This window comes from Pezoporus flaviventris, unplaced genomic scaffold (assembly GCF_033815535.1).
Source record: "Pezoporus flaviventris isolate CSIRO_AGI_PZ_B2104156 unplaced genomic scaffold, CSIRO_AGI_Pfla_v1 ptg000066l, whole genome shotgun sequence".
NCBI classification, from domain to species: domain Eukaryota; kingdom Metazoa; phylum Chordata; class Aves; order Psittaciformes; family Psittacidae; genus Pezoporus; species Pezoporus flaviventris.
The window spans coordinates 8,558,667-8,586,531 of record NW_026892614.1 but is presented as its reverse complement, the minus strand read 5'-3'; the positions used below and the strand labels follow the sequence as shown (position 1 = coordinate 8,586,531).

Here is a 27,865-nt window from a genome sequence, read left to right as displayed (position 1 = left end):
TGCCTAGTGCTTTGTGGATGAAAAAAATACAGATTCAAAAGCAATGCACAAAATAAAGGAAAAATTATCCCAACACCACAACAGCCTGCTGAACTCCATGACAAGTCCTTAACCTACAAATTTCTAAAAGGATATACAGAGTCAGGGGAATATCATTCTCTGCTTGTTTCAGTTGTTACACTCTGTAAGTGTGTGGTTCTGCTAACCCCAGCAGTGCAGAAGAATGACCTTTAGTTTCATTGCCTTATAGCTGAGAATTGCTATGTGACCCTTTGCTTAGGAACTGTTCATTTTGACAGCCTGACACTGCAATCATCATACTGGCTTTTTACATGATTTTATTCACACTCGAAAAGTTGTGGTCAACAGCTCAACACCCAAGTGGAGACCAATGACAAGTAGCATTACTCAGGGGTTGGTACTGGGACCAGCGCTGTTCAACATCTTTATCAGTGACGCAGACAGAATATAGTTTATATTCTGTCCAAAGGAAGAAGATGCTGAATGCACTCTGTTCTTAAGCATGAGCATTAGAGGCAATCACTCTATAATGATAAGAACTAAGAGTTGGAAATGATGGAGTGTAGCCTGATATATCATTCTAGGAGCTTTTCTTCCAGTTGAATTTTAGAACAAGCTTAATGTAATTCACTTTCCAACAAAAATGCTGTGTAAATTTCACAACACACCAAAGTGCTGTAGAAGCCTAAGGTTAATTTGAAAGTGGATATAGCATATTACCAGATAGATCCAGTATTAGCATGATCATGGCGAGACCTTGTTACAAAGATAAAGCTTGGTAAGTAGTGCCATATAAACTGGCAAGATTTGTCACACGAGTTTACTTCATGGTACAGTTGTGCTGGTTGCAACAACCCAAGGGTAGGCATGGTTGAGTATTCTTTCAAAAGTATTCATCAAATCAAAACCAAATGGTGTAGTCAAACAGTGTCAGCTTCATTTGGATATGCTCTGAGGCTTTTGACAATTTCTCATATAACTTTGAGCACATAATACTTTAATTGCAGGTTTGAAGCAGATATATTAATTGAGCTAAGCAGCAAAAGGAGCTAGAAGAATGCAATAAAATGTACACAACTTCAGAAGTCCAAGTGTCTGTGTTATGTAGCTTGATAGTCCTCACAGACTACTATGAATAAGGCACAGTTCTAGGAAGACAGGCTTCAAGTGGATATGAAACATATGGGAACTGCATGAATGGACAAGACAAAATTCACTGTCAGTAAATTAACCTGGTTTTTTTGGACTGCTATGTAGTACTGTTAGGCTCCATCTCTTTTCAGGATGAGATTGTGTTAGTACTTTTGCATGTAAGAGAAAGCATGGGCTGCCAAAATTTCTGGAAAGGGAGCACAGCTACCTAACAAATGTTTTCTGAGCTCAGATGGCCCTGGCAGCTCTTAGTAGCTCTTCCAGTAACTGTAGGTAGGAACTTGCATGCTATCCATATGTTTTAAAAATGTCACAACTAATTTCTGCTAATGCCACTGGTTCCTCTGTACTAAAAAGTGGCAGCTACTCTAACCAACTAATGCCATACAAGAAGAATCCATTCCAGTATCTAAACTATCAAGCAAGATCTGGAGATGTTCCTTGTGGTATGAACCTGCTATGTTGGACTTGATTAGTTACTACCAAACAAAAGTAATTTGGCTGTTCACAAGATGGCTGGATTACAATGCTCGTAGTCATAAAATACAAAAGTATCTATTTCTGCCAAATCCATGAATATACATGCATTAGTAACAGAATCAAGTCCATACTGAAATTGTGTACTAAAATACTAAACAATCAATTATGCCAGACTTTTTCTATTATAAATTTTAAAGCACAAGAGTTATGATACTGTTTCAACTGAACACCTAGCATCTTAAAAGTGCCACACAACATGTCTAGCTTTAATTCATAGAAAACAGGTAAAATTATTTACCTATGGGTCTTTGAATCAATGACTACAGAGATTGGAAAGCATATGACTGGTATTTTACAATGCAAAACTACACATTACTAATGGGAGGGTACTGTCCCTGTGAACACAGCCATCCCTCTCAGCAAAGGTATTTTTAAGTAAAGTCTACACACACTTCAGAGCTTAGAATTAGAATTTATTTCTTGCTTATCTGGCTCTGATGGGCACAGAGTCTTTTGCTTAAATGAACCTTCTCCCTCTCTGCAAAACAAGCGAGAACAACCCACAGCCCTGGTTACCTTCAGAATTTAAATTATAATGACGTTTATTTTTGTTGTTTGTTTGTTTTTCTCTCTATTGGTTGTGGATAACTCTGTAAGGCAGGCTATGCCTAAATCATAGAATGGTCAGGGTTGGAAAGGAGCTTAAGATCATCTAGTTCCAACCCCCCTGCAAAGGGCAGGGACACCTCACCCTAGACCATGTTGCCCAAGGCTCTATCCAGCTTGGCCTTGAACACTGTCAGAGATGGAGGAAGGAATCTTCTTAAAGTTCATGTGCTTCAGACTCATAAGAGAAAATAAGCTTTCACATTGTGATCTATTATGGTGCCCAGTGTGGGGATATTTGTGTGTCCAGTGGAAGCCCTATTCCCAGATCAGGCATCTAGCTTCTTATAGAAGCTATAATTAATTAAAATTGGACTATCAGCAATTTTTTTTTTTTTTTAGCTAAAAAACATCTAAAATAGGCAGCAGGCAATGGCAACGGAAGGTATGCTGTTCACCACAGCCCCTCACTTGGAATTGCACAGGAAGATCGATACTCCAAGGAAGGTTCAAAATCCTGTCCTATAATCAGAAGCTTAAAATAATTCTTTTACAAGAAAGGGCAAGATATTTTTTTCTCTAAATATATGGGGTGGCAGTTGAAGGAGCAGAAGCAGAGCAGGGACTGGAAGCCATACCAAATGAATTTGTGATCACTACAGAGTCATCTTTAAATGCGTACAGGTATTTTCTGCAAACTGCCGAGCTCAAATAGGAGGGACTGAGAGAGTGCCACTACAGAATACCCTCTGCACTTCCAATCCTTTGTGATTTCAAACTCTGTTTTACAAAGTTCAAGATTTTTCGATACTAGCTTAATTTGCTGTCAGGCAGTCAGCTCTTCTTCAGGGTGACAATTTAGAAACCTTCAGACAGAGCAGATTTTCAACCTAACCTTCTGTGACTCAGGCAGGTGTTCTGTGTCAACGACATTTTGCACATCTACATGACTGTCTAAGATGTAACAAAAATACTACCCACCTGCTCTTTTCAGCCACATTTCATAGGGCTGAACATGGCTTACCTTACACTGCAGCACCTAGCTCCCCAAGTGAAACAAGTGAGAAACATTGTGTGTGAGTTCTCATGGGATTTAAGCATAAAAAGAATGTTAAACATTTCCTTGCTATCAAGACATTAGTGGATGTGTGCACACTTAGCAACATAAACTGAGGTAAAAGAGTTTTAGATGCCTAACAGAAAGATGTTTTCCCAAAACCCAACAAAGCAGGAGTTTCTGGATGTTAGTGTTGCCAAGATAGTAGATATCCAAATACTTGAATCTCTGATGCAAAACTGGAATCTGCTTCCTTCTTTTAAGATGGGATGCAACTAGTTTTGCAAATTCTGCTCAGTATTTCTCATTATGCAGAACTCTGACAAAGTTATTATGCAGGTCTAAGAGGTAAAGAACATAATGAAATCTTTCATCTTGGAATTGACTTTAAGATTGCTTGTCACAGGCTCAAGGTTGTTGAGAAAATACCAGGAAACAGTCTCCAGCAGCAACTAATAAGATCTAAATCAAATCATGCATCTACTCTGTTGTGGGTACACAAGAAATATAAAAATAAAAAGGAACAAGGCCTGATTCATAATAAATCAAAACATAAAAATTAATTTAAAATCAAGTGTCAAAGGCCTTGCCAGTACAATTTTCATTAGCTGCCTTTTGAACACTCATATTTTAAGGTATAGCTTAGGCAGAGTTTTTGAAAAATGTCAATATTTAAAATCTGAAAGGAATGGAAGAAGTGATTTCTCCCATCTGTTCAAATCCTCCTTCGCTTAACTCTGTGAAACTCAGATCTAAATTACTCGCTTCCCTCAGGAGGACTTGCCCGTAGTCTACTGGTCCTCTCAAAGGATCCTGCTTACATGTTACTGAAAAATCACAGGAGAATATTAATCTAAATTTGGTACTCCTGAATTTTAAAAGAGCAGGAGCTTATCTCACCTTCAGCACCCTTCCCTCTCACAGTATCAGAGAATCCAGCCCAGGAAAGATTGATAAAGCAATGGATCTACAACTCCATTCAATGCTTTACCTAAAAACATGAACTGAACTTCAGCTACCAAGAGTATTCTTTACACTCCTATGGAGTATGCATCAGGTAATATTATTTTAATGGTACATCTGGACTGGACACCTCTTCAAGAACCAGCTTCAGGATTCCAGTTTCCCATTTTATGAATGAAGTGTATTTTCTTTTTAGCCTTCTCAGTGTTTTTACATTGATTCTCAAAATTATCTTCATATGAAGAAGAATTAAAAGCTTTCTCAGAATCATAGAAAAGCCCAGGTTAGATGTGTTCTCAGAAGATCATTCCTCACAATCTTTTGTGGGAAAGGGAGCCTATATGAGATTATCAAGCATCCTATCCAGTCATGCCTTGAAAACCTCTGCAACAAGGACTCTACCACACCCCTGGGGAGGCTGTTTCAGTGATTGATTGTTCTTACTGGTAAAAAATTAAAAAAAAAAAATAAATCTATCTTTCTTACATTGAGGTGAATGTCCTTAAACACAGAAATTTATGCTTTTCGTGCAAATCATTAACATCATGGAACAATTAAAATCAGCTTTGAAACCAATCTTTCTGAAACCAGACCTTTCCCATGCACCGGAGAAAAATACTCACGAGGCCAGTCATCACAGGGGCTTGTCTACTTTCTTCTTAAAATTGCCAGTGATAGCTGTTTTATAAGCTGCTCACAGTCCACTGTCCCCATATTTAGGACACTGTCTCCAATACCGAATCCAAATATTCTGTACTGAATGTAAATCAATGTCATTATGATTGACTCTACCAATGGCTTTCACAAAACCCCAAGTCACTCAAAACCGAAACATCTTTTAGGCACCAAGAAACTTATCAGAAAATGCCATCTCTTACTCCTATAGCTTAATCTTTTCCAGAGAAAACAGCAGTTTCTCCCAAATGGTGAACTCCACATTCTTAGGGTTTGCAGTAAACAAAGGCTCTAGGCTTAAAAAAAGTGCTTAACTCACAGCTTGTTTCATAAGGAGAAACTGGACTGATGGTCTCAGGTGATCTCAACCTTTTCTAAGACATAACACAAGTTTTTCAGTTCTTGTATAATATGTTAAAAATACATCTTCTTCCCACTCCCCCACAACTAAACAGGGAAAGGGAACATGACTGTGTCCAAAGGTAAGAAGAAACTCACGTCCCACAAGCATCACAGCTCTAAAACTATGCAGCACTTTTAAGTGTGCCAACAGAAGCAGACAGAATACAGGACTAAATACATTTCATCTGATATATAAATCATATTCACTATCGCTGTCCATCGTGCAACAATTTCATTAAAACAGAAGCACAGGAAAAAACAAAACCACAAAAAAAGTTCTAGGCATTAGATGAACTCTCAGCTTTCTGGTGCCATGTCAGATTAAGCCTATCTAAACCAGTTTCCAGTGGTCCTGCCTCCCTTGCCAGCCCCAGCTATGTGTTTCCTATCTGTGTTGTACCCAGTATTTATGCCTCTGAGATGATGCACTCAGTAATGCAGAAATCTAATGCAAATTACAAGCAAGACAGCCAAAAAAAAAGCAGTCTGTAGCCAAATCAGCCCCCTGAACTGTCTTGCCACGTGATCACTGGTGCAAGGAAGAAGGCAGGGACAACATATGGTGGGGAGGGCAAAGAGGAGGCTGGGATCATGCAGCTGCTGGGATATAAACTGATGCAATTCGTCATGGAATGGTATCTGTTAGTGTTCGCAATCCAAGTGCAAAAATAAAAGAACAAAAAGCTCAATTTTCTACTAATTTCCTTATCTCCCTGCAATAATATAACTTTTTATTTTCTCTGTTCTGGTTGTATCTGGTTAAGAGAGAGTGTAATCCTGGACAACTGTGCATGAGCTGCTCAATGAGTAAGAGCAACATATGTGATGTGGTGATTAGAACCTGCTCTAGCACAATGACTTTAAATTAATCTCCATTTTCATTGCTATTATTCAATAGCTATTAGTTGAGTTAGACGATTTTTTTTAATCACATTATGATACAGACTCCTCTTTTCATATCTGCCTCCATGTGCACTGAAAAAAAAAAAACAAAAATGTGCCTTGCAAATATATATCTATATAAAATTATTCATGAAAAGGGGATATTGGGGGAGAAGCGAATAGAAAAGGAATGGAGCAATGCAAATTGAAGTAAGGAAATCCATTGGAATGTCTTAAAAAACATTTACACTGTCAGCTAAAATAAGATCATAATTAGTAAGGGATTTAGATTCTGTACATGTAAAAAATGATACAGCAACCTGCTAATTGTAGACAATAATATTCAAAAGTTACTGAGGAACAAAGACTGGTACATAATTATGTGCAAGGAGTAGGAAGGTTACAAGAAATGTTTCAATCTAGTAGATTGAACCACAGCTGAGAAAAGGCTAGAACAATAATCTTGAAAACAAGCATTAAAAAGCTACTGTCACAGCAAAAGGAGGATAAAGAAGAACATGTTTGTTTACACAGCAAGCTAAATTTTGCCTACAGGCAGACCTACCCTACAAGAGAGCCATAGACATATGGGCATAGCATTTGTTTACATATGAAAGTAAAATACAGCTTTAACTATAGAGAAGCAAAACTTCACACCCTAGGACTGCATGTTACAAAGGTCCTATAAAAATAACATCATAGTTTATAGCCTGTTTAGTAATAATTTTGACAACTAACGTGCAATTGATTTTTTAAAATTACCGATACACTTTTTTTTAATTACAACTATAGAATGCTCAGATCTGGCTTCTGATGTCTGTGCTGCCATTAATAATCACTCTTTGTCCCTGAGAGACAGAAACAGCAAGCAACCTCACCTAACAGTGATATTGTAAAAAGAAATTCATTAATACTGCATTTGCAGAGCGCTCAGATACCACAGTGAGAAGCAGCACGGAAAAGCCTGCAAGGAAATTAATCATTCTGCATTCAGTCCAGGATCTGGCAGATGTGCAATAAAGAAATCCTGGAGACATACATTAAATATGAAGATAAAAGAAGACCCTAGCCATTACTAGCAGAAATAATATCCCCTGAATGAGCATCATCTGCCTTAGGCATTAAATATTTCACATATTCTCATTCAATACAATGGAAAAAATTCTGATTAATGGGATAAGATTATAGCAAGTACCAGACAGGTATTCTGTGCAAAATACAGAGTTTGATAATGTAATTAAGTCTACCATAAATATATGTTCTGGGACTAGTATTTCTGCATTTCCACATGCTTAATTTTGCAACTAAATAACACCTCCACATCACAGCAATTATTAGCTAATGTTTATTCTCAGCACTCAGGAGTTCCTGTCACCACAGTCCTAGGTGTGTTTTGTGTTAACACAGTAAATCAATCCATGTTTCACACTGCAGCTGCTAGACTGCTTCTGTAATCAAGATATCCTGTCCTACAGTTAGCTCTAATGATTCAGGATAGCAAAGACATGACAAAAGAAGGCTTAACTGTGGCAACAAACCTGCAGGTTTACAGCTAGCTCAGTTATCTGTACTAACATTGCACTGTAAAATACGGATTTTATTTTACTCTACATCAGTTCTTCTCTCCCATCCACATAAGTTATGCTTTGTCTTACCCCATCAGCTCAAATCTGAAGTCAGATTTCAATTTTCTCCTCTGTTAACCAGTAGGGACGGCTGCTGCAGAGGAAGGATGTGTAGGGAGGACTCTAGGATGCATCCCTGGGCTGGAAAAGGTCTATCAAAGCTGCTTTCTATAGTACTTCAGAAATGGGGAGAAGAGGCAAGGGGGCTCCATGCATGCCTGTCTAGAAAAATGAAAGATGTGCTAAAATAATCTGGCTGGCAGAAATAGTCTCAATATCTGTGCTGAGATGCAGCAGTGCTGTAACATATTATGGTTCCTAGTACAAAAAATAAAAAAGAAATAAAAAAATCAAACACCACAGAAATATGGATGACCAACTATAGTCCTTCACGCAACTACATACAAACCCATGCCACTGTGTCAAGACTAAGACTTTTACCTTGGCTACTTAAGTCAGAAAGGGCACACTACCTACAGCAAGGTAGATAACCACAGGCTGATGAACTGCAGCATCTTTAAAGGCTCCCAGGCTGTATATCAACAGGTACATCCTAGGGCTGACACCCAAATCATCCCTCATCTTGACTCCAGGAACCCGCCTGCACAGCATGGGGACACACCTCAGGTGTTCTCATCACCCAGTGTTCTGAATGTTCTGAAAAGAAAGGCAAGGCTCTTCCACCTTCTCTATGCAGTCTCTTACATTTAGGACAACAAACTACCTGGAGGCACTGAGTTTCACCACAGAAAGAGGCTAGCTTATGCTTACCTAGCAAGGTGAAAGCAGGCTCAGGAGCACGTGAAGCTCCCAGAGTCCCACAGGCTATGTATGTGGTTTCTCCCCATGCTATTCCCATGGCTGAGGCACAGCTGGTGAACCACAGAGTAGTACTTGGACTCTCCTCTGCCTAATTCAGACAGACACTGCAAGTGGGAGTTTGGATCTTTTCAGCCAAATGTATTCTGGTTCATCACCACAAGAAGCTTCAAAACTTAGCTGAGCTATTGATATATTTACTGCTTTCTTTCCCACAAGAGGAATATTTCTATCAAAAAAGGTGTGTGGCGTTATCTTTCATAAGACAAATTGACCAGTTGCAGGGGGAAAAAAAACCACCATAATTAGTCATCTTCATGAATATATGTGTCCAAATGACAATGCACAGCTCCCTTTCAAGGATCAATCCTGACTGATTTTTAAGGATGCAGGTGGCCAGTGACTCATGAGTAAAGAGATTAATAATTTCAGTAGACAGATCTTCTAGGATGGCATAGCAAAGCTTAATGATATGTTTGTCCTCAGCTAAGACAACGGTAGCAGGTAACAGCAATTTTTTTCTACAGCAGACATTGAAAAGTCTAATATAGGCACGTTTTCCATTTACTGTGTTATTAATACCAATGAACTAATAGAATTTGGGGTAGCCTTTTTTTTTTTATTTAAGCTAGCCTAGCAGTCCAGTTACCTCCTATTTGACACAAGCAGGACACACCCCGAGTCTGCTATTCATACAAGGTCTGCTCATTTAAACATAAAATTAAGACAACTAAATCTGATTAAATGTCAAAATTAACATATCTCCTTTCAGGAATGCAGAACCAAACAGAGCTTTCCTTGTTATAAAAACCAGAACAACAAACTGAAATTGTGTGTGCACACACTGTATGCAGGTGAAAGAATTTCATCAGAGCTGGCAATCACCATGTCATCATCAAGACATTCTAACACAAAAAATGTAGAAATAAGCAAACCAAAACATAGAATGAGAGGAAAAAAAACAAAACACCCCAACATTCACAGTGAGAAAATCAAGATGTTATAATGTCTGTCTTTGAAAGGCCAACAGCACACAGTGATATCTACAGTTACAGGGTTCAAAAATGATGACGGCAAAAATCACAAGAGTTACTATATAGAAGTGACTTTCTCCTATTCTTTGTAGCTCAGAGCACTCAAATATATTGATTCCTTCATTTCACTACTCTAAAATTTCCTGTCTTAGAAATCTGAATGATGCAAATTTGAACCTAGTAAAATTGTAAAAGCCTAGGTTCTGTTTGTTTGCTAGTTCAAAAAGTTCACAGGTCTGATTAATTCCCACATAAACTGAAGGAAGTGTTAATAACAAACATCACTCCCTTTTCCAGCCAGAAGTTTTGCTCATCTTTTTTTCAAAGAGGACAGTTTCCGATATTGGGTATTCTCAGTAAACGTCAACTAAAATACCTATCGCCAGGTACATCAATGTAAATGTACAGGCCTCAGCTGTCATCTCTTCTGACTCATGGAATTTGGAATGTTAGAATCTGAGGGAAAAGAAACCACTTTTTCAAAGACAATTTTACTGACATTGATGCTAGAACACCTATTTCTTTTTCAACACATAAGAAAAGATAATCCCTTACATCACAGACATCTGACAGAGCTGATGTACTTTTACTGGTTATCAAAGGATCGATATCACTTTTGGTTATATAACACAAATAATCAAAGGCCAGGAATAGGCAGTGTCACAAAATGACAAGTCTCTGTATTTATTACATTTAAATAACTTGTCAGTCTTGATCAAAAATGATCACTTTAAGGACTTCCATTAGTAATGTTCTTTTACTTACCCAGTGGGGAGGTTACAAGGAATTTAAACAAATAAAGATTGATCTCTTTTGGAAAAGAATGTTCTTTATTCTTTACTGCAAAAAAGACATGTTTTGTTAGGGTGCTACTACACATAGCAATTGCTTTGCTTAATTTACTTTTTAGAATTCCCTTTGTGATCCAGTTAGTAAGCTGTGTCAAAAATGATCACCATCAAAATACAGAGGTTTTTTCTGCCTTTTGAAAATGTATCCTATCCTTAAAATCTTACTTTTATCAGATTATACAGATAATTAATGTATTTTTATTCAGGCAAATTGTGTACAAGATTGCTAAAACTCCTAAGAGATTCTGATTTCTTTCTGCATTTCTTAAGCTCTCTTTGCTATTTTTCCACAGACTTTTACATAAAGCAAGTTTATTCACGTAGTGCCAGTAATCTCTCTTTGGATAGGGATTTAAGCTTCAAAGCAATGATTAGGAAAGCAGACACCTAAGAATTACATGTAGCACAGCAAACCTTGCAGTTAAATCTGACTGACAGACTATTCTCTAATGCTTTGGAATCATCAGTACCATAGGTATGTCAGTTTATTAATTTATTTTGCTATTGCTCAAAAAAGGAAACCGTCTCTTCCCACAGGGTATTACAGCAGTCTCTCAGGTTACTTCACTGACCATTGGAATGGCTGTAATGAGTTTAAACATCTAACTGCACCACCTTTTTGAACACTTGCAAACTGCAAACAACAACTACAGTAATAGAGTTTCAGATTCTTGAGAGCTATGGAACAGAGAAAGCTGAAGGATTACAGGGTAACAGTGCTAAACCAAGAGTGTGCATTTTATACATCATCTGAGGCTGCATTTTAGGTAAAGGGAACATTACATATCAGTCAATGGCATAATAACACAAAGTCTTACCCTTTGTTTTCAAGTCGTTTAATACCTTTGATTCCACAGGCAGTATGTCGCTCACTAGTTTTATCTCAATATTTCGGGATGCCAGTTCAAGCAATTTTTCAAAAAGACGCTGACCCTGGCAAGAAAATGAAAGGAAAGCAGAAGTTGTGAGACAGAATTGTTCAAACAGCAAATGAACAAATTAAACCAAAAACATATCGTACAACAGCTGAGTAAATATGCTCCCAGGTATGGTTAAATTTACCCTAAAAGTTAGCAACTCAAACCACTTTTTCTTGAAGAAATAATGTTTTGAAGGCAAAATGTGCTACATCCTTTTCCCAGATTATACAATGCAATTATACAATACCATTGATGACAGGTGACACACAGAGAAGGAAGCATCCAGATTTTTTATGCTTCATAAATGCATTCTTATATTAACTTTCCTCTAAATAATTACATTCCCTTAAATCAGAATAAAAATTACACAATTCTGTCTTGAATGATTTTTTGTAATTGATTCTAACCATAGTACAGTACATTTTCAAGTGGTCACATGTTCATCTTTAGATGAGCTATATCATGAATGAAAACAATGATCTCCATGTATTTCATATACTTTTCCATTTTACAGTTATAAATCTACTATTTAAGCCCTATTTCTAACCAAGACCAAAAAAAAGGAATCTCATACTGAGTTAGCTACTTGTTAGAATCAAAATCAAGAACTTTGTTTCACTTGAAAAATAAAACTTTGAATCACCACATTTTTCCACATCTGAGAAACAAAAAGTAGATTTTTTAAACATAGTAAATGTTTAATTTTTAGTTTCAATATTTTAACTTTAAGAAAAATATTTAACTAAAACCATCTAACTAAACAATTTGAAGAATGAAATATCCAGTAACGTATATGAAATATGCTGTGTTACAACCACCACCATTAAAGCCTGCTTCCTTGCTGCCATTCTAGCTTACTACAGCAGACACCAGTAACAGTTAGCAGCCAAATACACAAAAACTTTGGCTTTGCACAGCTAACAAAGTGCCTGCCCTACCTATACAGTTCACTTTAGATTCAATATAATGATGATCCCAAGGTAAAGCAAAAATCAACAGTCATACCTACTTTAAAACAAAGATGTAGAAGATAAAGCCTTCCACAGAAACATCCTAGATAATTCTCTGAACAAATTGCTACTCTCAAAATCTTACAAGGATCTCTCTATTCAACAAAAATAGCCAAAGCAAAAGCAGTTTGTAATCTGACTTTGCATGGACTTGCAGAACCTCAGACAGAAGCCCTACTCCTGCATCAAACCCAGAAGGAGCAGACAGTGGAAAGCCACCCTTTGCCCTGCGATTGCCTTCACAGATTGACACTTTGAGACTTGCTGAGCCTTAAGCATCAGTCACAGAAAGTAGCTCTTCACCTGTCTACACTACAGACACAAAGCCAAGCCATCAATCACACTACAGACGTATTTTTTAATATTCACTTATTTTGAATATGTGGCACAAGAAGAATACCCAGCTTTCTAAAAACTAGCTTTCTCAAAATTACGGGGCAGCCAGGGACTGCAATGAAACCACATAACTACTGTTTATATTTTACTTTTGTAATACATGCCTGCTTGCTGGCTCAAATCCACAGTGTAGCTTTCTGCTCACCCCAGGGTTCATATGAACTTAGTAGTCAACAAGATACTGACATAAGGAAAGCATTGGACAAAACAGGAAAATAAAAACAAATGCTTTGCATGAATCTCCAAATGTTTCTTATACTCAGATTCAGCATTTCTTGAGGTGCCTAGGTGGTCCCATATGCAAAAAAAGACACCCATGATTTAACTTACACACTCAAAAGCCCTTACTGAGTTGCTGTGCATGTCAAGGTATGGTTTTCCCTCACATGGCTCCTGAAGCTAGAAGGATCCTGTCACATCAGTGATTGTGTTGGACTCCTTTAAGAGGAGCAGATGTTACCCAAAGTAAGTCAATGAGACAATAGCAAGGTGGATGCTGCACACAGTTATGCGGCAGCGCTATTGGAATCCTGGGGGAGAAAAGGGGAGCTGGCCAGTATTCCCGAGTGGCTTTACTCCAGCCAAGATAGTCTGTTCTGCAGTTGCTGCAGACTGGCACTGCTAGACTAACTGAATCAGGGAACAGCAATCATTATATTGTCTGCTGGGTGACCAACCCGTGCCTTGCCCTATCTTCCAGCTCTCCAAGCGCCACAGCCCATGACATGCCAAAGCTCAGACAGCCTTTGGACCCACTTCTTCTGTGTCCAGTGACTGGAGAAACCAGCAGGTTTAGTTTTCATTAGTCATATCTTCACAAAGAGTGAGCAGGAAAAATTGAGTAAAAGGCTTGCATGACATAAATTAAATACGTATGTATGTATAAACAGATACTTGGAAAGGTTCTATATGTTGATTTAATTTACTTGGTAGAAAGACAGACACTTTTTGTTTCGGTTATTTGCAAAAACCAATTTTGACAAGAAGCATAGTAGAAAGCTCTAGCATACAAAAAATAAACATGGAAAAGGCATTCATAAATTTGATGGAAAGTGATTCACAATATTAATACAAATTAATGCATTAACTGTTCTGCTAAGGAAATGCTTGGAAAGCTAACACCTAAAGCTGATAAGATTAATTGCTTCAGGGGATGGTTCTTTAGGGCTTTTCCCCCATGGTAATTATTTTTGTTTACTGCCACTTCTATCTGCACAAGATTTTATTTATGTATGATTTACAAAAGCTTCAATAAACAAGCCTGGACTACCTGCAATAATTTTAGTTTGGATCCAAAAGAACATGGCAGCATTTCCTGATTTTAACCTGGTCTTAGTATGCGCTGATGTGACCAACACAGTATCCTTGATGGATCACCTGGCTGTCTCTTACGGGCCATGCTGTCAGCTGCATGGCCCATCCTATGGGTGAATAGAACACTTAAAGTGCAGCACCGCATTCCAATGAAGATACCTTCTCTGAAAAGCAATCTCTTTTCCCATCAGAGATGCTACATGCTATGCATTTATAATATCCTTTTTTTTGGTCTAATTATATTCATAAATAGTAAAACCTCAAATCGATAAAAAATTTAAAGCAACTAGGAGTGCACTCACCACAAATAGGTGTGTTTATGCAGGTATACAAAAAACAACATCCAGTGCCAGGCTGCAAAGAATTCCCTCCATCTCATCTCTTTCTGCATCATTCTTCAGCAGGCATTTATATACTCAGCACAGCTTAACCTATACATTCTAAACAACTGTGAAAATTTCCCAACTTGTTTTTAAAAGTATGCATGCTATACTAAAATAGGGTACATTATTGAAGAACCAGACCTTCTGCTCCATTAATATTAATTTGAAACTCTGTTTCTATACTTTATGACATGTTTACCTGCAATTTTTCTGTTTTCTTCTATGGAAAGGTAAAAAGACCGGACAGAGGGTCTGAAGAGTTTTGTCACTGTTGTCAGCACATTTGAAATGCTTCTGTTGAATACAAACCCTCATGTTGTCATTCAGACAACATTCCCTTTGCGATGCAATACCAGGCTGCTGTGTGACTACGTGACAGTGGTCAGAATAATTTCAATATACTCAGCTTAGGAGGACTGAGAAATAGTAGCAACCCAGTGCTGTGAAACTGCAGCATGCAACCTTATACCATATCTGCATTTTGACACTTAATACCACCAGAAATCGGCATACCCTGGTAAAAAATTCCCTTATGCTTTTCACTGGGCTGTTTCAAAAAACCTACTGTGACAAAACAGGATATAAAGAGTATTTATCACAGGAACACACTGACATTCTCACCATAGCTTTAAACTAGCACACACCTGAAACATCAATCCCGGCTGTACCTGCCACAGTCATCTGGTGAATTGAAAAAACAAAAAAGTTATCATTATCAAAAGATCCTGAAATTGCCCCCAAAGCAATTTCTCAGCAGTCACTAGGCAGACTGATTCTAGCCTGGCTGATTTCCCTTCCCTGCTGTTGTCTTTATCAGTATGCATTCCTCATTAAAAATAAAACAGAGGAGATAAGAACACAAAAATGCTGTATTTATTGAAATACTATAAAATCGAATTATTGCACTCTTCAGTAACTTACATTCCTACAGTTTAGACAATGCTCAACTTTATCTATCCACAGAAATGAAACTAGTTACTTCCACAATCTTCTTCTGTATTTATTCTATATAGTTCTACTAATATTTTTAAAGGTTGTCTTATAATCAAGCCCTAGGTATATCTATAAAACATTACCAAAAAACACAGCATGCTTTCAGAAACTGGTGGAAAAAACAAATCAAGAAATCCTAACCTTAACTTCTGCTATTTACTACAGAACAAAGAAACTCAAATGCTTTTCTCAATTCTTCTAGCAAAACAGCTAATGAAAAGAGAGGGAATGTGCTTTCATTGAAAAAAAACCCCTCTTTTTTTAGTTTATTTTCTATAACTCAATCTGTACCAGCTGTATTGAGGAAATGCCATCACCTGAAGAGATGTTTGTGTAAAAATAAGCTTACAGAAAGGAAAATACACTGTGATGTATACAACTGATTGTAGCCAGTCTCTGCTGTAGCCATTAGGTTTGGAGATGTGCTCTTTGTACTTATTTGCATTTTTAAATAACTTTCAGTAATGGATACATGTAAGCTCTGGCACTAACATTTGTTTTACCAAAGAAATCACTTTAGATCCTTGGACAATGCATGCCTGAGTGACACACAACCCATCATCAGAGATTCATTACAAAACTGAACAGCTGGCTTACATGAGACATACTACCAGATGGAAAGGGAGATTCCTCCCATCAAGCCAATAGGTAGGTAAATAAAGTCAAGAACCATCTATTTTTTTTTGTGCAATCACTGTAAAAATCAGATGCAGATCTATACTTTGATCATCTTATGGTCATCCTGTCGTGGGTTCAGCAGTAGCAGTCTTTTCTCCCCTTCTTGGTAGCTGGTGCAGTGCAGTGTTTTGACTTTCGGCCTGCGAACAGAGCTGATAGCGATGTTTTGGTTTGGCCAAGGACTTTGTGAGCCTCATGCTCTGCCAGGGAGGAGGGGAAGCCAGGAGGAAGCAGAGACAGGACACCTGACCCATACTGACCAAAGAGGCATTCCATACCACAGCACGTCATGCCCAGGATGTAACGGGGAGTTAGCCGGAAGGGCTGGGAGACTGCAGGGTTGGAGGAGGTATCGGTCAGTGCTTGGTCGGGCTTGGGGGGCAAGTTATCGGTTGGTTGGTGGTGAGGTGTTGTATTCTCTTCCCTTGTTATTTCCTTTATCATTGTTATTATTGGTGGTAGCAGTAGTGATTTGTGTTATACCTTAGTTACTAAACTGTTCTTATCTCAACCTGTGGGAGTTGCATTCTTTTTTGATTCTCCTCTCCGTCCCTCCGGGAGTAGGGGGAGGGAAAGAAGGGGGGGAGTGAGTGAACGAGTTACCTGACTGGGTTTAAATCACGACACATCCAAATAGCCATCCAGGGAGAACTCTGCCATACTCATAGCGGTATCAGTAAGTCATGATGGCATTAATTCTTATTTGTGAAACAGAATAAAATTTGTGAGTAAGAATTATAAAAGGTCACTCCAAATTAAGGTTTCTAAATATGAGATGAGCCAGAGGAAATTAATTGTGAAAAATCATGAAATTGGCATTATCTCACATTCACTTCTCCCTTCACTGCAATGAATGAAAGGCTAACCTCCGAAATTGTGTTTCCATTATCCTCTGGTATCTCTAAACATCAGATTGCCACAGGAGTCACACATTCACATTCTGCAAAAATCTCAAGGCTTCTACACGACAGCTACCCTGCTGTCTGGAAAATGCACAGATGATAATGCAAAAATCACCAAAACACATTTTATCTTCTGAATGAGAAAAGCAGGTGTAGAAAGCCTATTCAGTATTTTGCCAAATATTTGTTTACTTGACCGCCTAACCTGTAGAAGCACATCGAACACTGCAGCATCATGTGTTTCCATTTGGAGACTAATTTAGCAAGACTCATGAACTCAGATGGCCAAGTGGAGCAGTTGTGACCTGGACAACTCAGTCAGCTGTGACTGCTAGTTTAGACTTATAACAATAAAACATGGACAGGCAACTGTCAAGGACACAAGGTAACATAGGTACCACACCCACAAACAAAAGTTAACAAAAATACAGCAGGAACTTCTGCAATTTCATATATGCAGACATATGTATATGCATTTATGTATGTCCAATACATTGGACAAAATGGACAATGTGTCCCTGCCCATGGCAGGGGGGTTGGAACTAGATGATCTTAAGGTCCTTTCCAACTCTAACTATTCAATGATTCTACGTATATGGATGATATTTATATTGGGCATATATATATATGTGTGTGTGTACATACAGCTGCAGAATTTTCTGCTCTGTGTTTCCTCAAGACATGTATTGGACATGCATATATGTACACGTATGCATGTCCATATGAATGCATATGTATAATGTACGTATATATATATATGCATGTGTGCGTGTATATAACTACACAAACATATACAGAGAAAATAGCTAAACCTTGTAACTAATTATCAAAAAGCAATCTAGCCTACTCAGCCTTTCTCCTTCAAAAATCCACGTCTGTTGAAGTGCTCTTGTAGACAACCTTGCTTTGCAATATGCCTTGAATATTCATAAAATGGAAATCAGAAGTTACAGAGCAGGATGTGGGTCCATATGGAAAATGGTTACGTGCTCAGTTTCTGATAAAACAAGGATCATTCAAGGAAAGGCTAGAACTAACTAAACACCATACCACCTGGAAGTTTTGCATCTCACCCCCTAACCTTTCATAATGCTTCTGTTATTTTGGGGCAAATTTCCCTAAATTCAAATTGTAAAGACTTGAGAACAGTCTATTTATAACTCAGAAAACAGCTAGATTACAATTATTGAAGGTCCTCTGAAATTTCACTTTAATTTTCTAAGTGAAGAAGCAGATGTAACAAGTTTTCTCCTTTCCCTTTCACAAGCTAAGCTTTGTGTACATTCTCCTGGGCAGCAATTTGCTAGGAAGTGCTGCGACTTGGCAATTTCTTTAGCAATTAGACTGGCCAATAGAAGTACAGTGTTTTAGCATGGATAGACAAGCTTGACAGAAAGATCTATCAGCTGTTCAGCCCACACTGCTCTACAAATGAGGAAATGACTGGAATATTAATTGCCTTTAAACAGAAGTAATTACCCACTTTTGTAAGACTACTAGCAGGCAGAAATAGATACCAGAATAGAATATTATGAAAAATGTTTCATTTTTCTGGCTTTAATTGTGCATTTGAGGATGAAAGAGCAAATCCACTTCTTGCATATCTCTTCTCCCTTTCCCTGCTCTGACATTCCACAGTATCTTACAGTTTTTACTTTGCATGAGAATGTGGAACAGTGTGAATAGATTTGATGCTTAACTACTGAAATCCCAATTTCCAGTTTCCTATTTTTGTCCTCTGATTGAGATTTGTTAGGCTCTGCTGGTTTTGAAGAAAATGACATATTGAATTTTTTTCAGACAAAACATTTTTAAAAGATTCATGCATACACCAATTCATGCACATCCTAAAAACATCTAAGGCACTATCTCTTTGAATTCATCTGCTTGAATGACAGTACATGGGTTTGAAGTTTCTTAGGCAATACATTTAAATAAAGCTTAGCTGCATAATTACATTGTGAAAAAACTCAATATTTTGATACTCAATACATTTATTCGCAAACTATATTCCAATATTTATAAGCATTCTAAAAGGAAGGGTTTGCACTGCATTTCTCATTCGGGTGCTTGCCTCAGATTTTCACTCTTTTTAATGGACATGCAGAAGATTTATTCTGAAGGAAAGTTAATGTATGACATTCAACTCGGCTACAGCCTCTTTCAAAAGAAGTAAAATCCAGCTCACGACTTGAAAACACAGACTATTTGCAGTAATACCTTTAGTTGCTCAGAATACCAGTCTTTGTCTGCGACCTACCAGAACTAGAGAGGAAAGGGAAGGGTTTATACCATAGTATAACAGCGTTGATTCCTTACCTGGCTGCCATTTTAACCCCATTTCATGTTAGCCGAGCAGCTTCTTTCAGCAACGAATACAGATAGTGGAAAAGAGGACATACTCTCAAACTACCAACTCTTTGATAACTTAGCTTCACAATTGATACTAAGTGGAAATCTGCCCTTACCGTATTTCTAAGAGTACTGATCTCAAGTCTTTGTTGGAATAACATCACTGTAATGCATGTCTGCCTCATTCACTATGATTCATGATTTTTTTCCTATTGCTCTTAATTGCAGAAGTCTGAAAACTGCTCCCTCACGAGATTCATTTTGGAAAGGTAAGAGAAATCATCTGATACTACATTGTTTTTTATATATGTACTTCTATCCATTTGGCTGCAGAATTAACCCACATGCCTATGCTTTTACTGTTTCAGTTGAACCAAACAGAAAAGAAATGTATACATTTATGGATATTCCCTAATTCTAAATGTGTTAATATAGGTACAATTTTGCAGGGTTCTTAAGACTACACAATGACATCCTTTCCTAAGATGGAAGCAATATGAATGTGTTGGATGTGTTACCTAGACTAACATATCACCACTTTCAGAAAGCTATTGTATTGGCAGGAAAATCTCCATGAGAAAATGTTTTTCTTACACTACTCAAACAAATGGGTCTGTACAGGGACAGGCTGTAGTTCTAAAAAATTAATAGTGAAACAACAAGAACAGATTGTCAAAGTCCCACCCTTTCATTAGGCTAGAACATACCTGGCATGCTGATGGATGGCTGTGATTGAGGTCCCACTGGGAAGATACTATGTCAACAGACTTTTCAGCCATATTAAGTAAATTCATCCAGCCTTGGAAAAGAGACAAATGGGATGGTGCACTGTCTGAATAGTTGATACCTTCAGGAATATTTTCCACAAGAGCAACCCTGAGAATAGATAAGGAAAGAATAACCACTTAACAAAAGCACTTCTCTGCATTAAAAAGTTCCAAATTGTAAAGAATGTCAGGTTTTGGGCCTGTGGTTCAACATCTGCTCCCAGAGGCTCTCAGCAGTGTGCCACCCTGCAACTCATTCTGAAGTTGCTGAATGTCATGCTCTGCACTTCCCAAAACAATTAAATGCAGAAATGACCTACTCTAATGCAGCAAAGCCAGTTAAGCTTTTGAAGCTCTGTGAAACTAACTTAAATATGTAAAAACTTACTTCTAATAACACAGAAAGTGGGAATTAGTCCTTAAGGTGAGGATGGGAAGAATGAAACAATCTCTTCTTGTGTTGCCACTCTCATTTTTGCATTTAATTTCTTCTCTCTAAGCAAAGTGGTGAAATGTATATTGCCTGGCATTCTCTTAGGTCTGCTTTTATAGCTGACATTTTATTACACTGCAGTCTCTATACATGAATTCCCCCCTTCCAACTGCTATAAGCTGCCTAATTTCTATGCTTTTGTTTACCTGTGTAATACTCTAATTGGGATCCAGTGTTTAAGAAAGGAGAATTATGCCATTTTAATTTCCTGTTGCTTTTTGAAGGCTCCTTAATCTTATTGTCTATATTATTGAAAAGCAAATCACATTACACACATTCGCATGGATCCAAGGAGGTAAACTAACATTGTAGTAAACTGACACTTCAAAATATGCTCCTCTGCTTCAGGGAAATTGCGTTTCATGCAGCACACTGCCTCCCTTCTAGGTTTCCCTAAATTGCAGCAGGTAAAGCTCCTCTCTACACTCAACAGAGAAATCTTACAAATAAACACACGTCAAACAAGATTCCCAATTCTGTCTGTAGGTAAACAGATTAAATTTTCAGCTTATGCAGATGGCACTTCTGTAAGTGCTCCTAACATCTGCCACTTTTACTGTAAATCATACAAACTAGATTTAGGAAGGCTGTAGTAGGGATTTGAAGAATACTCATTTTCATTGTATCCAAGTACATTGAGTACTTCTAGTCTGTTTCTGTACTTATTAACAGCATTAATTATCAAATCCAATATGAATATAATTTTTAAACTTTTTAAGTAAATAATTAATACCAGCCTTTAGTGTAAATGAGAATTGTACACTTTTTGACTGGGTCACATAGAACCTTTTACAGCTTTTTCAGAATATCAAGCATATTTCTGAAGTTAACCCGTTAAAAGACTGAAGATTAGTACCCTGTAGTAATGTAAAGAAAACCCATCAAGAACTGTGATAAAGTAAACCTGTCATAATTATCACATTCTTACTCTCCTGGCTTGGCAAAAAATCCCCCCCAAAACTAGAACATGCACAGCTCCTCCTTTCATTAAACATTCAAGTACATTCTCTTATTCTCTAAAATCTGCCAGTCAGCATATATATCACTAAACTGCAATTACTGATGGTGTTCTCAATAACATACTTTGAACATGGTATTCTAGTGATTAACATTAAACTTCACTGCAGTAACAAAGTTGTAAAAACAGTAAATTTACTATAAAAGGTTAAATACACAACTTGATTTCTTTATGTCTTCAAAGTTTACTTCATTCTAAAACATTCTACCTACCTTGTTTATGAACTTTTCAAAGTAACTAGTGCCTTAAATATTTAGAGCTTATATTAGTCTATTAGCAATGCCATGCTTCTAAAAAGAATCTATTTTACTCTAACACTTAAGGTTTTAGACTTCTTTCTGCTGCATCTAATCCTGTTATAAAACTTTTGTTAGGTCCCTTGAAAGCGTAGTTAGTTTTTTCTCAATAGTTAACATCACTAATCATAGTGCAGCTCTTAGCAGTGTTCATGTTCCTAGAGCTATTTTATGAAGAGCTGCAGGATGGCCACCTTCAAAGAGCAAGAAATCAAAGCAGAGAAGGTAAAGTTATATTTACAAGGACATAAACCCTCCCTCACCCAACAATCCAGCAGCAAAGAGAAACGACTCCATGTCTTCCTGGCCTCTGCCATCCCCTACCCAGTCACGTACAGATACAGGAGAGAGTTACTTTGAATATTCTCCAAAGACATTCCTCAGATCAAATGATTATTCAAAAGATAATCTATCAAAAGTGATTCAGATTTATCTAGAATTAAAAGTGCACATCACTTCCTTAACACAAGATTTGTTCAAAATTTGTCGGCATTAGAATATCACCTGACATACAGTGTTTTCTGGTTGAACCTATGCAAACAAATATACAGGAACCCACAAAGGAACTCATAGGACTGAATCTGTCATGGTCGCTTCCAATGGCTTGTAGTTGTGTTTCCCATGTACTGAAGTCCTGCCACACTGGAAAGCATTAGCTTAACTTCCATTCTTCTTAACTCTGTCTTTGGCAAGTTGAAAGTTGACAAAAAGGTAACACAGTCTTCAGAAGGGCTGACAACCTGGAGATCATGTAGCTCAACCCTCCTTGCCAAAGCAAGGTCAGTGACAGCAGGTTGCTCAAGACACTGTCCCATCAGGTTTTGAGTATCTCCAGTATCTCCAGGTCCAAGAAGATTAGCATGTTATATTCGAGACTAGGGCCCTAATCCAGCCAAACACATACATGCTTATTTCCGATATAAGGATTTCAAGTTATTTAGGTCTGAAGTCGAGGAAAATGCTCTATCTACATATTATAAACCCAGATTCCAGAAGTGGCTGGAAGCTAAACCTAAAAGTGTAATGGAGTAAGACCTGAAGGTTTGCATCATTGCTCTATGGATACATTTGGGAAGAGAAACCATGAAGATATGTAAAAAAAATTGGGCTCTTATTCCTTTCCGTATGTTAAAACCGTCTACTTGTTCAAATAATGTAGCAAGACAAATCTGCTGGGCAAAAGGATATTCATCTCTCTCTTAAAAGGATCCTTGTCAGGAACAAGGTGCCACTTGGTAAGAAAGTCTGTCCTAACTGTTGGGCTGAACTTGCTCTTCACTAGGGGATCAGCTCTTAACTTTTCAATCTGCATAGCATTCAGCAGGCTACAGTACTAGCACTAAATACAGAATGTGACACACCTCCTGTCATTCTATAATTTGGGTTTGATTATCTTTGTTCTAATTGAATACTGTTAAAATTGCATGAAATGCAATGGAAACAGCAACACATCTGGTGAAGGGTCTAGAGCTCAAGTCTTATGAGGACCTGCCAAGGGAACTGGGGCTGTGTAGCCCAGAGTAAAGCAAGCTGTGGGGAGACATTATTGTACTCTACAACTACCTGAAAGGACGTTGTAGTGAGGTTGGTGTTGGTCTCTTCTCCCAGGTAACAAGTAACAGGACAAGAGGAAATAGCCTCAGGTTGCACAAGGGGCAACCTGATGTTTGATGTTAGGGAAAATTTCTTCAAGAGGGTTGCCAAGCATTGGAACAGGCTGCCCAGGGAAGTGGCTGAGTCACCATCCCTGGAGGTATTTAAAAGACGTGTAGATGTGGTGCTTCAGGGACATGGTTTAGTGGTGGGCTTAACAGCGCTAATAGTTAGACTTGATCTTAAAGGTCTTTTCCAACCTAAATGATTCTATGTAACAGAAGCGAAATGCATTCCCGTTAGTGAAACTGTTAGTCAGAACAGATAGTATCTGTTAATATATTTCCTAGTCTTCGATTTAACCAAATAGTAAGTACTTTGTGTCCTTTGACATTTCATTTATCAAGGGCACCAGTTAAAATGTTGTTTTCATGGTTTAGAATTCCTTTTAATAATGAAATGATTCTGCCAACCCCCACAATATGTTTCCCTATTTACTCAAAAACTCAACATCAAACTCAGAATTAACAAAAAAAGTCAACCACAAGTTTTTAAACTAAGTGACTTTGCCTTCATAATCTTCCCTTTTCCTTTAGTAAAACAGCAAAGTTCCTTTAACACAAAAGTGCTTAGTCAATAAAAGTTTTGTTAAACCTTCTGTGCAAAAGTTTGAGTCTGCAAGCCCCAATTCAATCAATAAAAGCTAAATTTAGCTCTCATTTTCATTCCAATATAACCCACAAAGAGGTTTTTAAAATATAGAATAACAAAAACTTCCATGAGAGAAGGTCATTCACAGACCTTGAGGAAGATCAGGAACGGTGACATAATTTAGTCTGCAAAATGGCATACTAACAAAGCAAAACAGAACAAATGTAGCATGGAGATTAAAACAGACACTTCCTACACTCAAAATCATTAGCAGATAACCTTACACCTGCTGGATGAAATGTCCTTCCCTTCACCGATTTCCTGGTGTTCCATTTCATCTATTAATGCCAACACAGGCTACACTGTGGTTATATAGCTGAATATGCTCAAACCTACCTCACACAGACTGAGAAACCTGAATGTAACTTTACATGATTTCTGTGAAGCTATAGAGAGACAGGGGTCAGAGCTGAGATTCAAACTCCTGAAAGCCAACAGAAATGTGGTAAGCAGTATAATGGCATTTAATGCCCAACAAAGTACAGACCTTGACCTCAATAAGACGACTCTTCTAAACTCAGCTACGTGACTTGCATTTAGCAATTCCAAGTAAATTTTGTCCCAGGCTAAGGGTTCATCACCTTTGAAAATTCTTTGGTCAGACAGTGAGAAGGCTTGTTTCTGATATACCAATTTTTTCCTCTGAAGGGAATAGATATACTTTTAGTTTAGCATATGGGTTAATTAGAGTAGAAAGAGGTCTAGGGCAGTGAAAATAGGCAGAAGCTGTATGTCTGTCTCTTGAATACACTTGGGGTTATTTGGGTTATTAGCAAAAATTTATAGCTCTGTTGAAGAGTTTAGCTGTAACTATTACATAACTATAAAAGTTCTCATAATTCCAACTTCACAACATATTAAAATGATAAGGTATAGAACATTAATCCTCCAGTCTGTCTCAATACAGACTCATCCAGCATGTGCCCGAGTGTATGCGCACGACAAAAGCTCTTTGCTGACATTTACCTGTCTGCTTTTTGAATTTTAGTCATGAAAACTTTGATCTCCAGAAACAAGATCTTGGGATGCTGAATGCCTGGTTTAAGACTATGTTTTGAATGAGATCTGTAGTGAATGCAGACAAGTGCATTAGATATATTTTTTCTGCAGACGTGCAGCATTAGGGTCCAGGTACAGAGTTTTATCTGAATATTTCTGAGTTATGTGATAGATTAGTGTGATGCTTAAACTGAAAAGCTGCTGTTATTGCCTCCTGAAAAATAGGTATTTTCAACAGGATTCCATGTGCCCAATGATAAAACACTGCAATGAGCATATTAACAATTACTAAGATATCAAACTGTGCTGGAATTTGAGAGAAACATAGCATCAGTCTGTGTTCTGAAGGAAGATTCATCTCTTGATTTTCTTTGTATTCAGAATCTGGTAACCAGTCATGAGATATGAGAGCAAAAAGGTAAAAACCTGTTGTATATGAGGCCTAACTAGATAGTTTAAAGCATATTTCCTAACTTCCCTTTCCCTGGACACGTGAATTGCAACCTAGGGGAATAAAAAGGGAGTGGTCTAACAGTTTTAAAGGTGTGCATGTAAATGGGACTCCTAGACTGTTGTGTTGGAGCATATAAAGAAATAGAGCTATAGCTACAGCATGCAGCACAGCAGTGTTACTTTTAGCTGTGCTGCCACAAGCAGAAGAGGCGCATACTCATCCCAGGCTTTTGCTCCTCATCACAGCAGTGGGTCAGTGACTCCTCAGTCTCACTGCTCACCTGGGCCAGTGTGGCACCCTGGCACAAGAAAGACCCACAGCATTTTGCATTACAAATGCAAGACATGCAGATAATTTGCTAAGTTACATGTAGCTAGCTAGGGACGGTTAAGCCATTTTGCACCTACTGCAGTTTGACTGATTTCCTAACCACTGGCCTAAATTCTGTGAATGCCATCTGTGACCAGACTCAAAAGAGACAGGCCTCTTCAGCTAAGTGAGGGGCCTGATCCTATTTAACATACAGCTGCAGGAGGTGGCTGTGGCACCAAAGCAGGAATAAACAGCCCTGCCAACTTCAAGTGCTCACTGAACTTCAGCTTTAAGCACTTCAGCTAATGCCCAGATAGGAAGTTGCTTCTCAGCTTTCCCCTTCTATGGCTGCTTCTTCTTTGTACTTAGTCTCCTTTCAATTTTTCTTATCAGTCCACAGAAGTGACTGACGTATGCTAACTATATAGCAACGCATATTTTAACTCCTCACCATTTAGGCCTTTTTATATTTTCCATAGTCAACTTGGGAGATCACTTTGTTATTGCTATTCCCACATAATTGTTTTTTTGTGCCCACTCATCACAACGTCTACAAGCCAAATATAGCATGCAGACATGCACAATGCATCCATCAAACCTGGCAGATTTTACGTGCCAGATTCTTGGTTGGTACAACATAAAAACTAAGAATTTCAGTCAGCAGTTATGTCAGAGGAAAAATATTGGTTTTTAGCAGTGAAAGATTAGACTCAGTTCTGTGGGCCTACAGAATAAGGAATTTGAAGCACTCCAGGAATACCTTTTCTCTTTGGACTGCCCTGTGGAAAAAGATGATTCCCTCCCTCTTACACCATCATCTTCAGAACCTACCAACAATAACATCTTATTGTTTCAACTCTCCTCAAGTGAGGAGCACACAATATTGTAACAAACCACAGGCACAGAAGTTTCACAAGAAGCACCCACTGTACAAAACCACAAGTCATCTAAGGCTCGAACCTGTGAACAATTTCTAATTAAATGTATTTTAGGTGATGAAATTATATTTACACAATTGTATCTCAGATGTAAGTTTCAATTCTCAAAGGCAAAACTGCATCCAAAAGAGGGAAAGAATTGACCAGATGTTTTACAATGTCACTTCAACCTACTGGGGACAATATCTCCCCTGTGGCAAAGCAAATCTGAACCTTAGAAATTAAATCTAGCCTGCCATAACCATTTTAATACTGGAACTAAGAGAGCAGTCATATAATGTATTGAATGAAAAATGAGCACAGACATGGGAAAGAAAGAATAAATAGCAAACATTAAAGATCTTCATTTGTTTGTAATGATATGACTGATTTTTGCCTCAGTTCACAAAAATATATAAAGTGCAACTGAGCATTGAGCCTTTAAGCAGCCTTATTGATTTTCTTAGGGCTTCTCATATACTTGATGCAGACTTCGGCTTTTACTTGAATTATGCAGGTCAGTCCAGCTCAATACTGACCTTTTCCCTCCACTATTACAAATCCAGGCTCATACCAAAATAATCCTTATCAACTGCCCCTTGCTCCATAAACAGAATGCTGAAATGAAGGTTGTTGATTTCATTGTATAAAATTATTTAACATTGTTAAGACTCGGTAACAAATGCCTCATAAACAAACAAAAAACCCCTTAGAATGCAACTGAAGGGATCAGGCAAAATATGTGTAAAGACCTTTCTGGAATAAAAATAATGTGTGGGTTTGCTTCAGG

The 27,865-nt window shown here is 37.8% G+C and overlaps 1 protein-coding gene across 10 annotated transcripts in view; it reads right to left on the bottom strand.

Annotated features, from left to right (window-relative positions):
• Positions 1–27,865, bottom strand: part of PLD5 (phospholipase D family member 5) — a 166,071-nt gene that overhangs the window by 50,081 nt on the left and 88,125 nt on the right. For 5 of the 10 annotated variants that reach the window (XM_061471155.1, XM_061471157.1, XM_061471159.1 and 2 more), the window contains 2 exons: positions 20,223–20,391; positions 11,386–11,500 (listed from right to left, as the gene is read on the bottom strand). In XM_061471155.1, coding sequence (XP_061327139.1) covers positions 11,386–11,500; positions 20,223–20,391 — 284 coding nt within the window. Of the gene's footprint in view, positions 1–7,893; positions 8,086–11,385; positions 11,501–20,222; positions 20,392–27,865 lie in introns of all 10 variants that reach the window. The other 5 variants (XM_061471160.1, XM_061471162.1, XM_061471163.1 and 2 more) reach the window with 4 other exon arrangements.